This window comes from Vicugna pacos, chromosome 1, assembly GCF_048564905.1.
Source record: "Vicugna pacos chromosome 1, VicPac4, whole genome shotgun sequence".
Taxonomy (NCBI): Eukaryota; Metazoa; Chordata; class Mammalia; order Artiodactyla; family Camelidae; genus Vicugna; species Vicugna pacos.
In genome coordinates this window covers 20,084,099-20,100,231 of record NC_132987.1, presented here as the reverse complement: position 1 = coordinate 20,100,231, position 16,133 = coordinate 20,084,099, and the positions used below count along the sequence as shown (strand labels likewise).

At 47.5% G+C, this 16,133-nt stretch overlaps 1 protein-coding gene across 8 annotated transcripts in view; it reads right to left on the bottom strand.

The window, feature by feature from the left end:
- Positions 1-16,133, bottom strand: part of PXYLP1 (2-phosphoxylose phosphatase 1) — a 66,431-nt gene that overhangs the window by 25,201 nt on the left and 25,097 nt on the right. For 4 of the 8 annotated variants that reach the window (XM_072958312.1, XM_072958332.1, XM_031678407.2 and 1 more), the window contains one exon: positions 8,762-8,893. The exons of 2 other annotated variants lie outside the window; for them this stretch is intronic. In XM_072958312.1, coding sequence (XP_072814413.1) covers positions 8,762-8,840 — 79 coding nt within the window. In that variant the 5' untranslated portion in view covers positions 8,841-8,893. Of the gene's footprint in view, positions 1-8,761; positions 8,894-12,174; positions 12,247-16,133 lie in introns of all 8 variants that reach the window. 2 more of the 8 variants (XM_072958313.1, XM_072958321.1) reach the window with 1 other exon arrangement.

Below are 16,133 nucleotides of genomic sequence, written 5' to 3'. Positions count from 1 at the left end.
ACTCTGATTGCTTCCTCTCCTCTAAAATGGGAGAGACCCCTTCTTATCAATACTGCTGACTACACACACACACACACACACACACACACACATAAAATACCACTTGTCCTTTTAGTAAATATATTAGAGACATCTTCCAAGTCAATACAGACAGGTCTATGTAAACATGGTGAAGTGGAGGCAGGATTACTGTTGGACACTTGGTCACCCAGCTCTTTTTCCTATTATAAGCAGCAGTGCAATAAATATCTTTGATCATACATCTCTATCTTCCCATTTATTCTTAGGAGAAATTCTCTAAGATCAGAAACAAGGAAGGAAAGAAGAAAGGGAGGAGCAGAGAAAGAGAGAGAGAGAGAGGAGGAGAGAGAGACAGAGAGAAACAATGTCTCTGCCTTGGAAGAACACGAGAAATGACCCACAGACATACATGTGTTCCATTCTCAGTTCGTGGAAGGGCCTGGTGCAAGATGCCCTCACCTCCTCCAAATGCAACTACAACAGGAGCTTAAATTAAGACCTTGTGATCAAAGCTGATTTGTCAGACTTGATCTGGTCACTTATCTCCAGAATTTTGTTCACCCACAGATATTTAACCCTATGTGGTAGCTGGATGTGAAACATTCAAAGAAAAAACAAAATTAAAACTCTCAGAAATTACAAAAAATAAATCTCCAACCAAGGAAAGAGTCAAGATGAATATAAAAAATACAAAGTGAAAAATTTGGGTGATAATGATGAGATGGTGATACCATAACAGAACCCTTAGTTGAAACATGCAAACCCTCATCTTTAATTTCTCATTATTTTGGACTTCAACTCACCAAAATAAAAACCCAGGAGGAACTTTATTGTGTTTTTTTAAAAAACAGACAGTACATTAGAGCCTTGGCGTTCTTGGATCCCCAGACTTTTGCAATCAAAACATATTAAGATCTGCACGAATCCCCAGATTCATCCATACCACTGGGACACATGCTTTTCTCCCTAAAATGTACACCAGACAGAGAAGAGAGAATGACAAAGCCCCCAGGCTGGACGGCAGGACACAGGACCAGGCCCACTCAGGGGCCAAGGAGTCCACTCGCAGCTACGATTATGTGAATTTGCCTCAGCAAAATTCACAGGGGTGCCCACAAAGAGCTGGAGCTGCAAATGCCAACAGCTGACCTCAAAGAGTGGGCTGAGCCTGAAAGCCAGGACCTGGCGGACCGAGGCAAGCAGCGCAGCGTCTGGGCAGCCAGCAAGCACTCCGCGCTCTCCCACCTAGGGGCAGCTTTCTTTTAATCTACACACTGTTCTACCTTTTGCCCTTTTCCTGTTTGCCCATTTCTGTTCCCCTCTAACCTTAAAAATATCTAAATAACAGGAATGAGATCTTTAGGCAATTTAACCTGACTCCTGACTTATGCTCTCCTGAATGCACACCATGCCTTGCCTAACCTGTTGATTCTTTTCCTAGATTAAGAGAAGAACGAAGAATTAAGTGTTAAAGAATGACTAGCTGTACTCAGCCATAAAAACCGACAACATAATGCCATTTGCAGCAACATGGATGCTCCTGGAGAATGTCATTCTAAGTGAAGTAAGCCAGAAAGAGAAAGAAAAATACCATATGAGATCGCTCATATGTGGAATCTAAAAAAAAAAAAAAAAAAAAACCCAAACGAAGCATAAATACAAAACAGAAATAGACTCACAGACATAGAAAATAAACTTGTGGTTGCCAAGGGGGTGGGGGGTGGGAAGAGACAGACTGGGATTTCAAAATTGTAGAATGGATAGACAAGATTATGCTGTATGGCACAGGGAGATATGTGTGGGATCTTATGGTAGCTCACAGAGAAAAGGATGTGACAATGAATATACACATGTTCATGTATGGCTGAGGAATTGTGCTCTACACTGGAATTTGACACAACATTGTAAAATGATTATAAATCAATAAAAAAAAGTAAAAAAAAATTTTAAAAATTTAAAAAAAAAGAATGCCTAGCTCTCCATCCCCAGCAACCCCTTAGCAATCCTGCGGGCAGGTCACGCAGGCAAGGTAACGTCTGAAGAGAGCCAGCCTGCGTGCGATGGAGAACGATGCTGACCCAACCTCCCGCCTTGATGATTCACTCAGGTTCTTCCACATTTTTTCCCTTTAAAAGCTGTCATGGCTTAACAGATGACTAGATAAAGAAGATGTCACAGACACACACAGACACACACACAGACACACACAATGGAGTACTGCTCAACCATAAAAAAGAATAAAGTAAAGCCATCTGCAGCAACATGGATGGACCTGCGAGATTGTCATTCTAAGTGAATGAGAAGGAAAGATGCCATATGATATCACTTATATGTGGAATCTAAAAAAAAAAAGACACAAACTACTTATTATTTATAACTTAGATGACTGATTTCTTGAGTATGTGTAAGCACATCTGATTGTCCTTTATGATTGGATTACTACATTCTGTTGATTCTTATTTTGTAGTTGGCTTTATTCCTTTGATAATTATGTAAGTTATAAAAGCTAATGCTCTAAACTGTTCTTAGAAACAATAAACAGCACATATATGTAAATTTTAAAAAACTGATTTTCTATTTGCACTATAAAAATAGATTTTTTTTTAAAAAAGAAAAAAAAACTGTCATGGCTGAGCAGAATCTTCAGAACTGGTCTCAGGACGTGAGTCCACCTTCTCCCCAGATTGCTGGCTTTTCTGTTTGATTAAAGCACCTTTCCTGTCTACGAAAATTGTCTCTCAATTATTGGCTTTTGAGCAGTGAGCAGCCAAACCTGAGTAGCAGAACCTGAGTTTGGTAACACCAAGCCTGGTTATTCTCTTTCCTAGCAGACAACAGACCCAAACAAAGCAGTGTGAGGGACAGGGCGTGGGGGCTGGAGGATACAGAAAAATGACGGCTCTCCAGGGAAGAAAGGTGCCAAGGAAACTACTAGATGCACGTCCCCCCCCCCCACACACACACTACACACACACATGCACACTACATTCTCACACACACCACATACATGCACACACATAGCTGGCTAGGCTGGGCTCCTCAGCTGCCCACCTGAGAACCTGAAAGGATCACCTGCCTCCCTCTGCTCTGGGGCCCATCTCTCTGCCTTGGCTTTGTTTCCTTCGTGGCTTCTTCTCCTTCACCTGCCCAGACTTCACCTTTGCCTGCCCTCTCTTCCCTCCACCTGCACACCGGGCACAGACACCACAGCTGATTGGGCTTGGCAAGCGGGCCATGGAGAAAGAGGGACTCGCGCTGCCCCGAAAGGGGGCAGAACCCCTAGCTGTCAGCTCCAGCCAAGTGTCCCTGTGAGGGACTCTGGGCCTCAGCTTGTGGACAGTCTGGTTTTAAAAGAGGGGCTGGAAGTTTATGTGAAATTGCCAAGTTTGAAAACACTGGTAAATAAATTTTAAAATGTGAAAACACTGGTTGGGCTAGACAAAACAAGCCCACAGGCTGTGGGTCTGGAGAGGCCTCTGCACGCTCCTGGGAGACGAGGGGATGCTGAACAAAGTCCCCGAATAGGGGGTCCGATGGGTGTCTCAGGCTCAGCCCCTGAAATCCACCCTCCAGCAGGACACTGCACCCGCTGTGCTCTTGGGTACCTCCAATGTCCCCTGTGCACCTCACTGCCTCCCCCAGATCCCCTCCCCCTGCTCTGCCCCCAGCTCATCCAGCCCCCAGGCTTGTCCTTCCCCTCCTCTTGCTCACAGCGCTTTCCCTGGGCCTCCTTGTCCAGGCGCAGGGAGCCATCAGCCCCTCCCAGTCTACTTCTGGGCATTTCCTTCCGCCTTTGGCATACTTACCCCAGATGACAGGAGACATCTGTGTGAGTGAATGCATGAACGGATGAATGAAGACAGCACCTACAGAACTACCCAGACCCTGCATGTCATGGTGGAGCTCCCCCACTTCATCCTGGTCCCACCGCAGCACCACCTGACGCTCTCGGCTTTGCTTCTTCCCTTCAGGACCAACACTGGCATCGAAGCCTCCCTCGGCCTTGAACTGAAGGAGGAGAATGGCCCTCCTAGCATCACCCTTCCACCAGCCTCTGAACAGGCAGCACCCAAATTCTGTGTCTATATGAATCCCCTAGGGAGCCACTGATTCTGAGGGGAGGGGCACAAAATGTGCTCTTTTTTGTTTCTGGAACATGCATCTTAACAAATTCCCAGGGCTACTCTGACCCAGATGCTCAGGAGACCACTTCATCTGCCCAGACTGGCAAACACTGCACCATACTGTGGTCTTTCCCAGATACAAATCCAATCATGTGTTGCCTTCCTTGCTCCAGTGGCTCCCCGTACCCTCAGGATATCACACGGTGATGGAGGTGGCCCAGGCCTTCATCCACCTGCACAGCTACACACAGGTGACTAACCTGGCCCTGCTCCCTCTCGCTCCATCTTTGCACACCCACTTCCATCTTCCAGTAATGCCCTTCCTGGCTTCCTCTTTGAATAACTCCAACTCATCCTTTGGGGCTGAAGCGTGGGTGTCACTCACTCTGGGAGTCTTTCCTGACATCCAGGCTGGCTTAGCTTTTCTTGTCCTCGACCCTCCTGTATTACCCTGCCAGAAGTCATCTCTAATTCATTTTCTTTAACAAACATGCACATAGTGATTACTATGCGCCAGGAACTGTTCTAGGTATGTTACAAATATCCTTTACCAACCCTCTGACATAGGAACTCTCATTATCCCCATTTTACAGATGAGGAAGCCGAGGCCCAAAGAGGGCAGATAACGTGCCTGGGGCACACAGCTGGTAAGTGGCAGGACAGGGATTCGATCCGGGCAGCCTGGCCCCAGAGTCCACGCTCTTTCCCACCTCCTCATGCCGCTGCCTCTTTCCTGTCCTAGCACATCGTGCACTGTGTTCCAAGGACCTGCTGGTAATTCTCTCCCGCTAGACAGAGAGCGCCTGTGGCTCTTGGGAGATGAAACTCCCAGCCCAGGGCCCAGCACACAGTGGGAACTCAGGGACGTTTGCTGAGGACAAAGCTGCGCAAACTCATGGCACTGGATCAACAAGGAAGGATAAAATTCCTCAAACCTCAGAGTCAGAAGAGGCTTTAAATGGGATCAGGCCCAATGACATGCCTACCACGCTACTGTTTGTAGAGCGCCAGGGTGTGCTCACCACCCGCTCCACCTCTGCGTGATGACTTTCTGGAAGCTCCACCTTATGCTTACCTGAAATGTGTCTCCGTGGTCACCAGCCCACACGGAGCTGGTCCAACTCGCCTTACAGATGGATGCTCTCCCGATATTGAAGACAACCCTGGTCTTCACGTCTGCAGGTTAACCCTTTCCTCTGCTACCTGGGGAGCTGAGTTTCCAGTCCACCTTGACATTTCCCTCAGAACCTGCTCTGGTCAATCAGGGCCCCGCCCAAGAAGCGGACCCCCGGACACAGGTGCCATGTGCCCCCCATAGACTGACCCCTATCATGGCCAAAGAACTTTGCTCAAAAAGAAAGAAATGTATGATACGCTGTTTCAAAAGCTCTGTCAACACATGGCTGAAGCAGCCTCCGGGACACCACGAGCCCTGGACCCTGATAATGGTGATGCATCATGACAGGACCCAGTACTGTTTACAGCAACTGTGCTTCCCCGAGCTAAGGGTTTTCCCACAAAATCTCCATTCTCATGCCAGTGTTTCAAAGAAGCAACAATTAACTCCTTTTTTACAGAAGAAGAAACAGAGGCCCTGGGAGGTCCCACTGGGCGAGGGCACACGGCTGCTAAGTGGCAGAGCAGCACTCAGACCCAAGGCTGTGGCTCCGGCGTCTGCGTGCTCCCGCCACACTGCCGTCTGGGGAATGCCGGTTGGAACGTGGCGAAACGTGCACAAAAGCAGCACGAAGGGAAGGCTGGGCTGAAGCAGGAAAATGGACGGTCACAAACGAGCAGCAAGAGCAGCAACGTAACTCAGCCCCCACAGCCCGATGGTCTTCCTCAGCCACCCTGAAGGAGTCCCTCAGTTTGAGAAGCTATCTTCCCACTTGTACTCGTTTTAACGAGAATAATTAATGAGATTTATGCCGGACTTGTTCTCTTCTTCGATTCGAGCATTGGGAACTTCAGGATCCCCCTATTTCCAAACTCAAAAACATCCAGGACTTGAAAACACAAAATGAGTGATTTTCATTAAAGCCTAGTAGCGTGTAGGGAGTCATTAATACTATTTAAAATAAACATATTTTGAGAAACTTTGACCTGTATGTTAATCTTTTTTGTCTCCTTTCTCTACTACCTCCACCCCGACAGTGTAGAAAAATACCCAACACACATAAATGCTTAACAAACACATCTGAGCTCATATACACACTTTCTGTACTGAGAAAAAGAAATCCTTATTTAAACAACCCGATTTTTTTTCATTGTAACCTGGGTCATAACTTTCTCATAATCAAAACATCAGAAAAAGAAAACTACCAATGAGACAAAATAAAATGTACAGTCATTTCAGAAAACAAACACAACTACGCTGTTCACTTAAAGTCCGAGAAAACCAAGTTACATTCGATTGCCTCAAATATCTTTCCTAAAACAGTTATACGTGCTAATCTGGTATTCACAAATTAGCCGAAAGAAATGGTAAAGCAAAAGTCTATATATTTTAGGGTAAGGATGAAAATGTAAGTATTACTTAAGTATACACCTTTAGATTATGAATAAGTGCAGTTTCTTACACCATAAAAATTAGCAACCAATAACATGATTAAATAAATAAAACAATCAAACTCAATTTTCACAGAAATTGTTAAATTCCAAAGTTACAGTTTACCTAGAAGCAGGAGAGCGGAAAGGACGCCCATATCTTAATATTTTCCCGAACTCCAACACGTATCCAAGAATGAAGACCTCAGACTCAGGCAGGCTAATTTACCCTGCAAAATTTTCCCTAAAAAAAGCGTGGCTGAAAATTGGCTCTCTCAAAACAGAAGGTACTTTCAGAAGAGTTATATAAGCAAAACAAACAGGCCAATTCAGTGACATGGAAACCACCTCATGCAAGAGAAACGCAGCAAATCCAAGTAACCCACAGTCGCGTCTCAGAACCTGTCAGCTTCTCAGAACCAGAATCTCGGTTGATTGTAACATCCTACCTCTCTGATCAAAGGATGAAAAATTTTTAATGAAAAGTGATAAACAACTAAATGGCCAACAGTCCTAATACACTTTTTGGAATGGATTCTTTTTTTTTTACAGTTCCTTAACCATCTGGAGTACCTTTAAACTTCTCCTGCCCACCTTCTCTTGACCTCTTTTCCCATGCTGGAAGGATAAAGTGGGTTATTTTTAATTCTCTTTACTATGAGAAGTGTCTGTCATATGCACCAGATGTGTGCATGAAGCATATCACAAATCAGAGGTGAAGCAAGGAAATTTGCTCGAAGCCTCCTCCCTTCAAACCACTTATTCCAAATGCCAAGTCATTCTCATGCCCCTTGCATCCTCAGAATGTCCCACTCTCTCAGCCACCTGCCATTCCTCCCATCACTCAAACTGCAACAGCAACGCTACCTCCTCACAGAACTGTCCTAGGCGGTGACGGACGCCCAGCTCTTGTCTCCCATCCACGGGGGTGAGGTGGAGATTGGAGGGTAGGTAGGTGGTAACCAAAACACAGTTGCCAGCATCGCACAGTTGTTTTCTCAACTTCAAGGACCCAGTACCAGAAGTTTAGGGAATTAGGGTCAGCCTGCTTTCCAGAGCAGGTGTGGATTCATTCATTCACTTAACAAGCATTCACGAGACACCTACTGTGGGGTCAGCAGTGATGGTTCCTGCAGGAAAGAGGGACACAGACACGGTGCCTGCTCTCAAAAAGAAGACAGTCTTACAGAAGGAAAGACACAAAAACTGACCACGCAGAGAGTGTGAGCACGGAAACAGGCTCAGGGACATACAACAAAGGAGCCCAGGCCCAGTTAGGGAGTCCTGGAAGGTTCCTGGAGGAGAAACGGCTGAGGGAACCACGCGGAGGAGAGGAGGAAGAGCGCAGCCCACGCAGAGGGCAGGCAGGATCTGGCCACAGGAATCTGCCCCAAGAAGGGAAGGGGTCTCCCAGAGACCCACCGCTAAAGGGTTACAACCAAGCAGGTACCAGGCTAGATCTGTGTTTGAGATGACCACCCTTGGAGAGCAGCAGGGCACCTAGATTTGGAGCCTAGTCTGAGCACAAGCTCCCAAGGAAGGGCAGAGTGCTGGTGGTGAGGCCGGAGACCCATTCCTGCCTCGCCACACAGGGTTTCCCATTGCACCAGCCCCGCTGCCCGGGGGCTGAGTTTCCTACTGGGACCTAATCCCCCACACTCACCAACAACTCCAGCCCCACTGCTCACCCAACAGAACAGATGCCCATCCCTCAAAGAACGAACCTGCAGGCTGGGTGCCCCGGCCTCATGGCCTGGCAGGAGGAGACAAGCTAACCACTCGCTGTCTTCGCCTTGGGAACCTGAACTAAGGATCCAGCAATCACCAGGCAGCTCAGGAACCCAGGGGGAAGTCAGGAATGAGTCCGAGGCCTCGTGATTGCTCCTGTTTCTCGCAAGCAAAGACGCACACCCAGACTCCTACCCACGTCCACCTACCATTCGCCCCAGTGATAAAGAGACTCGGTCGTTTGAACCCTCACTGTTCATTTAGAGAACAAAGGTTTCCCACATGGCCCTCTGTTTCAGAGAGAGGCCCCCACCCCTCCCAGGACCCACAACCAGACTCACAGAACTGCAGGCTGAGGCTCACGAAGGCCAGCAGCGCAGCCAGGGCCAGCAGCAGCAAGAAGCGATTGCGGAAAAGCATTATTATCTGTTCTATCTTCTCTTCATGGTTTCACCTCAAATTGGGAACCCGTCCTGTGAAGAGACGAGAGGCAATAAACGTGTGTTCCAAGGTGGGAAACCAAGTTTGTCAACTGAAAACAATCCAATTAGCCCTGTCCTCCGGCAGGGAAGCGTGAATCCCAGGCCGAGAACAATCGTGCGCTGTTGCCTGGGGCCTTGACCCCAGGTAAGCTCAACTGAGAAGGTGCCCTTCAACTTAGTAAGCGGGAACAGGTCGTGCTCCGTTTATCTGACCTTAAAAGGGAAGGAGATTTTCCAGTGCGGACTTTCCAAAGAAAAATGTAAAGGAAGTTTACTGAGCACTTCCGGTGTGCCAGACAACGGATGCTTGCAGGGACCAGCAAATGCTCACGCTGTTCTGATCCCCAACTTCTAAATCTTCAACCTTTCCTGATGAACACCCCGCCAGGAGGATCCTGCTCTTCCTTCATTTCAACCATGACCCTGAAAGTTAATCCCTGCCTCGTGCCCCACGTTACTGCCTTTAGGGACGGCGAGGGTGAGCTGGAGGAGCTGTTCCGACACTAAGGAGCCCATCTGCTCGCTAGAGGCCTCCCCGATCCTGGACCACTGAGCCTATTTCAGCTGCATCCGTGGGTCTCCCTACAGCCCCACTCACCATTCTGATTTCCTCTGACCATGTCAGAACTGTGCAAAATGATTTTTTTTTAATGCTGAATGACGCTCTAACTGCCCCTTCTGTGAAAAAAATGAATGGTTGCCCTGGGGTTTTACTCCCTCAGTCTTAGCTACCAAGTTTATTTCCTGGTTCTCACTGAGGTTTGAAATAGAACTTGAAAATCACAGCCTCTTCAGAAAAGGTACTTAACTATAGCAAGATTTATGATAGGTATTTCAAACGATTTTAGTGGCAGTTTCTTTTTCTCCTTCAAATACAAACTCATTCGGAGCCCCAGTGGATACAGTCAGATAAGGGCTCACCAGTTAATGTGATGGGGGCTACACACTTCTGAGTGTACTAAAAGCTACTGAATTACACACTTTGCGTGAGTTGTTTGGATGCGAATTGTATCTCAATAAAGCTGTTTCCTTAAAAGCGTATATGCAGAGAATAAAGCAGGAGTCCCTGACCCCACCCTCACCCCAGAGCCCCTACAGAGGAGTTGGAGAACTACTCATTTAAGGCACCTGTCAGACTTTCTACCACAAGAGAACATTGGCTGAAAGACTGACAAAAATACACTTGCACCTCACCACTGAGCCTGCAGTCCAGCACCCAGCAACTCTGTTAACAAATGAATCCCAATTTACACCTTCACATAAGCACTGCTTCTGTCTCTTGAGTCACCACTCCTACCTAGGGGTCAGTGCCTCATGCCCTAGGATGGTCTGCAAGTCTTCCTGGGGACACTTCTCTCTCTGGTCTGGAGGGGACTCACCAGCCGTGAAAGCTCTCAGGCATTTCTGGCTAAAACAACACTGTAGGAACTCAAACCACTCAAAACCACCCATTTCCTTAGGTTTCCATCCACTGAGCATAGTGTGAGCCAGCTGCCATGTGGGGCCCTTGCCATCCCGTCAGGATAGGCTTGGTAATTTCTAATTTCTAATATGCAAGCAGAAAACTGAAGGCACAAGGTTATTAAGTGGTGGTGACGAGGTACAAAATGAGATCCGTGCTTCTGAAGCTTTCTTATGCATTATCGTGTTGCCCCTACATGTCTGCACGCTGATTCGGGTTGTCACCTGTGGGTCTGCACAGAACAAGTTAACTCCTGGAACGTGCCAGCTTCTTGGATGCCTGAGGAGAGCTGGCGGCTCCTGGCTCATGGAGCTCACGGAGCTCATGGATTTCAGAACCCTCTCATTATCTCAGTCCTTCCTGATTGGATTTATTTTACTTTACAATGACCCTCTTATAATTTGATCTCTTTAATTTGGGGAAGGTAAGTGGAGTGTGTGGGTGGAGGTTGGCTCATAGAAGGTTCAGAACAAATGTCTCCTTCTGGGGGTCCCTGGACCCACAACAATAAAGATGGGGTTTTCTTCATGCCTTCCTCCCCCCTCTGTTAGGCTACCACCTTCTTTTGAGGCGACTACCATCTTTGGAAAGTCTCCTTTTCCTTCACGTGAACGTCTTCAAGAGTTCCTGCCTGGGGTTGCGGGGAGGATACAGCTCCAGTGGTAGAGTGCATGCTTGGCATACACGAGGTCCTGGGTTCAATTCCCAGTACTGCCACCAAAATAAACAGACAGACCTGATTACCTCCCCCAACCGAAAAAAAAAAAAAAAGCCCCTGACTGGCAGATGGCCTCTGGGGTCTTTCAGAGTCTTATTGCTAGGAGGGGCCTGCAGCCCTTGCTGTCTGAAGGTGCTTTTTCTTGTGGGACCACATCAGCAGGGTGTGCAGAGAAAGGGCACAGGACTCTGCAGGCAGACGGACCTGGGTCAGAACCTTGAGCACAGGGGCCATGAGCCAAGTTACTTCACCTCCGAGATTTAGTTTCTTCATCTGTATATTGGGACCAATCACCTGGGGATGCTGTGAGGACTAAATTAAAGGCTAAGTACAGTCCCCAGCCTACGGGAGACATTCAGATGAAAACGGCTGTCACGACCTTCGCTACCTACTCGTCTCCCATCAGGTCACTTTTCTGCTTTGTCCCTCCTCCTGGGAAACAGGAGTAGTTTCTTAACCTGTTTGTTGGCTCCTCCAGGTACGCTGAGTACTGAACGCTCACATGTTCGCACCCCTCTGTCTGCCACCCTGGCTCAAATGTCTTCGGCTCCTCACTCTGGGCCTGGGACGCAACCTTGCCGGCCCGGGGAAACCGCCCACCCCGATTTCTGAGTCTGGCTTCAGCGCCGCAGAGAACAGACTTGCCTCTTGGTTGCTCTGTATTTGGGTGTGGGAGGTAAGAATCTTTCTTCTGATGCTGGGCCAGATCTGGCCCTTCAATCACTTCCTGCCTCCAGCCGCTCGGGAGACTTCCCACCGCACTTACCAGCAGACGAGGCCACGTGAACTGCTAAGCGCGCGCTGCCTGGTTTTCCCCGACGCTGCCTTTTTACACAAGGGTTAATCACAATACGGTTCAGAGTCACCCTCAGACGGGTGTTGGGTGGAAACCCTGCCTTTGCTGAGTTAAACCTCAGGCTTATAGGTTTGCTTGCCCTGTTGCAGGGATGGCCCCAATTTGTTCTTGCCTCTCTGTATCCACGGCCTTGTGAAGGCTCCTCCCAAGCTGACTCTAAGCTTGGACACGGTATCTGCTTTAGCTGATGGGACAACAGCAACTAAGCTACAAGCAGAGGCGTGAGAAGTACTTACGCATTGGAACTTGTCCTCCTTTGCTGCTTTGGGAATGCCAAGTCCACCAACTGAAGACACCCAGGTGAGCTGCTGAAGGATGAGAGACCACATGGGGCCAAGGCAAGCAGTCTTGGCCAAGGCTCTCTTCAAACAACCAGCTTGCGAATCATCACACATGTGAGCAAGGCCATCCCAGACCATCCAGCCCAGCCACACCCCCCATAGATGGATACCAGGAGAGTCAGCCTGGACTAGAAGAATTGCATGGCCAACCCACAGATTATAGCAAATATAAAGGTTGCTGTTTTAAGCCACTACATTTTGGGAGCTTGATCCATGTAGAACAAACACTAACTGATCCAATAAAGTAAAAAATACCTTGGGTCTTTACCAGGAAATTCTAAGTAAGCCAGGGTCTAGATCTCCATGTCCTCATTTTTTTTTTTTTGCAGGCACCATATGCAAAAGCTCCATCTTGTCTACATTTTTCAAATATGCTGAGTGCTTTTTGGGAAAGGGGCTATATTTAGTTCTAGATTTAAAATACTGAGGATATGTTGGGTTAGCCAGATGGCTGGGATCATGTGACTGCCTTACTGCTTTCAGTTTTTGCACTACTGACATCTCTATGTATCTGTGGCTTTTCATTTGATGACACAGGATTCCTTCTGGAGTCCCACCCACCATTTCGCCTTGATACACTCTGAGTTTCTGTGTCCCTATCTTCTGACTCTGTTTTGGCAGATTCCAAATGGCATATGACGGTCAGAATCTCACTACGTCCACTCGAGCTAGGCCCAGCCTGGGGCGCACATGGCCCAGGGGCGGGTGTGGGGTAGGGTGGAGTACTTTCACACTGGGATAAACAGACATCTTCTCCTGAAGTTTATTTTCCTAGAAAACTTAGAGAGGAAGATCATGCTCTATTCCTTTTTTTTTTTTCAAATGGCTAAACAATAATGATAAGATGCAAAATTCTTATGATTTTAAAGTTTCTCTTTGCTGCTAGAGCTAGGACCCCCAGCGTTGTGTGTATGCATGAGTCAATCCAATGTGAGACTCCAGCGCATGGCTCTGCCCCGGGGTGTTTCTTCACTGGGGACACTTCCTCAGTGGGAGAGGCAGAGGGGAGCCCTGAAGCAGTGGAAAGCATGAGGCTTTAGCCACCAGCAGATTTGTGTCAAGTCCCTGCTCTGCCCTCCTGACAACTTCACTTTGCTGAGTTTCAGGACCCTGATCTTTAAATAAGTTTGGGGATAAGAGTCTGAAAGAGCAAGAGGGCAGTGGGTGAGGAGTAAATATCACAATACACAGAGCACTTGGCAGTCATACAGGCTCCTGCCCACTATCTAAACACAAAGATTTGTCCTTTCCCGGAGCTGCTACTTCTGCTCCATGCTGTGGTTCCCCTTCCAAATCCTGGCCACTGGCCACTTCCCTATTTACAGGCCCAGCCCCATTCATCAGGAGGGGCAGCCACGTTTGCAGCCCATTCCCGGCCCCTCCGCCATGCGAGCCTTCCCTGGGGCTGACTCAGCTGTGGTGCTCTGCCTCACCACAGGTTTTCCAGCCTGGAACATCTGTCTCAGCTTCTGTTGGGCCCCATCCTAAGAAGACAGGATTACCAGCCAACAGGCTTTCTCTGACTCTGTGGCCCAAGCTCCAGCCCCATTCTCCAGAGACCCTTTCTCCTTTTCAATCCCCAGCAAGGAAGCTCACAGCCACTCAAGAAGTTCAGCATTCCTCGGTTTCCCTTCCAGCCATCTTCCTGCATACCCACTCCACAGGAGATCTGAGCACACACACCCCTGGGGTCTACTGCAGCTCCTCCTGACGCCCCCTCAGACTTGTCTAAGTCATGCCAAGTGACAGCCAGGACTCAGCCCACAGCAGAAACCCCACAGCCTGCTCCCTCACAGCCCAGAAAGTAAAGGCCACAGGAAAAGTCATGGCCACATCAGCAGGGTGAAATGCTATGAGATTACGACCTACTTCAATACAGATCCCAGCTCTCCTAATTCTCCAATATCTTTCAAGTCCATCACTTTCCACGGAAAAGATGCTCTTGCTCAATATGGCGTCATGACCAAATCTAACTCTTATAAACACTTTGGTGGAAACAACTGTTTTACGTTGCAGTTTGAACAGGTCACAGTTACAGGTCAAATGTCTACTGGGCGCAGCCTTAGTCCCTCGTGCTAAACCCACACAGTGAAAATATCTTAAATCCAGGAATAGAAGTGTTATTCTAAATTCCCGATGAAGCAGCAAAAAAGAAAACAAACAAGCAAAAATCTCAGTTAACTTAATTCAACTTTACAATAGATTTGAATAGTAAAAGAAAATATTAAGAATATAATTTTGAAAAAAGCACTAGTTAACAGGCAGTTCCCATTGCAGTATTATGGTAAACATTATTTCTGAATTAAGAGGAAAAAGAAACATATCAAAGGCATTTTTACAAGCTACCATTCTACCACCAGAGATTTCCAAAGCCCCAGCTCTGGCCTGATTTTCACCTTGTAAAAGCTGGAAATGCCACGTCTAGTGACTCTGGTCTCAGAGTCCCCTTCAAAGTGTGCAGAATTTAGGGTTTTAAACATGACCATGACTGTTGGAAAGAAAAATGTGCATTCAATTATCTCCCATTTGTGTAGTTAAAATACCGTTACCAGGAATAGAAAGATGGTATTAAAGAAAATGCTTTTGACGTATTCTATACTTTGATCTTTTTTTGTCCTAATCATTTTGGCCGAAGTAAACAAAGCATTATATATTAAAAAAACCAAAACCCTCAAGTGTATAATTGTGAACTAAATATGAACCAAGCAAAGGTAAAAGCTACATCTTCATAGTCTTCCCTCCCCAAGGTCACCTCAAAGTGGAGTTTAATTGCAAAATCAAAGATGTTCAGCTAAGAATAAACCAAGCTTAAAGTCTGATGAGTGAGAGCCAGACAGATTCCAGAACCTCCTGCAAAGCCCGGGCAGCAGGACAGGCGGCAGGGAGGCTGCGGGCTCCCAGCGCTCATTCACAATCTAGTTACTCCAGTTGCAGCTAATGTGCAGGCTGGGCTCTAAAGGCTGAAACCGAGTCATTCATCCAGTCAATCTGTTGATTCAAAACAACATATTTCCCCCAAAGCCAAGATGTGTTGGGCACCATCCAAAGTGCTGAGAACACAGGACACAGGATACGGGACACAGCTTCTGCCATCTTAAAGCTTACAGCTGAAATGTACTTCTGAGAGAAACGATGTGAGATTTAGGAATTGCTTGAAAATATCCTGGAAGTGGGGGTGGCAAGGTGAGGTCGAGGAGAAGTTAATGAAACAAGGCCGGCAAAATGTTGACAACTGCTGAAGTTGGGTGATGAATCCTAGAGGGCACATTATATGATCCTCTGTGATTTTGTGTATGTTTGAAGTTAAAAAAAAATTTTTTTTAAAGAGGTTTGAAAAAAAAAAGGAAGCTCACAGTCTGTCAGTGAGGCAATAAGTAAACAGACCATTAGGCCTGTGAAACTAGTATCATCGGGGGAAGCAGGGTCAGGTAGCGTTGGAGACCCACAGAGCCACCGAGGCCCAGAGAGGGTGGTAGGTTTCCTATGAAGCAGGCTCACCCTGAGTTCAATCTTCAAGAGCAGATTGGAGCCGATGTGTTTGTAATTGCACTTTAGGGAAATAGAATGAATCAAAGAAACAGCATTAAGTAAGACTGTACTGACTGTTGCAGGCAGTGGGAGCTTGGCATCTTTGTGAATGAGAGGAGTCAGAAGGGCGGTGGGTTAGCCCAGGCACCACCCCACAGCTGCACAAGCAGTGAGTCTGCTGCACTTGGGTACAGCCAGCTGCCCAGAGGCCCCAGAGGAGAAGGATCAGGGAACCCTCATCTTGGGGAGTTTGCCTGTGGCCTGGCAACCAACCAACAGGCAGGTGGCTGCAAGGGCCCCATTTCCCCACCTAGGCCAGCCTACCC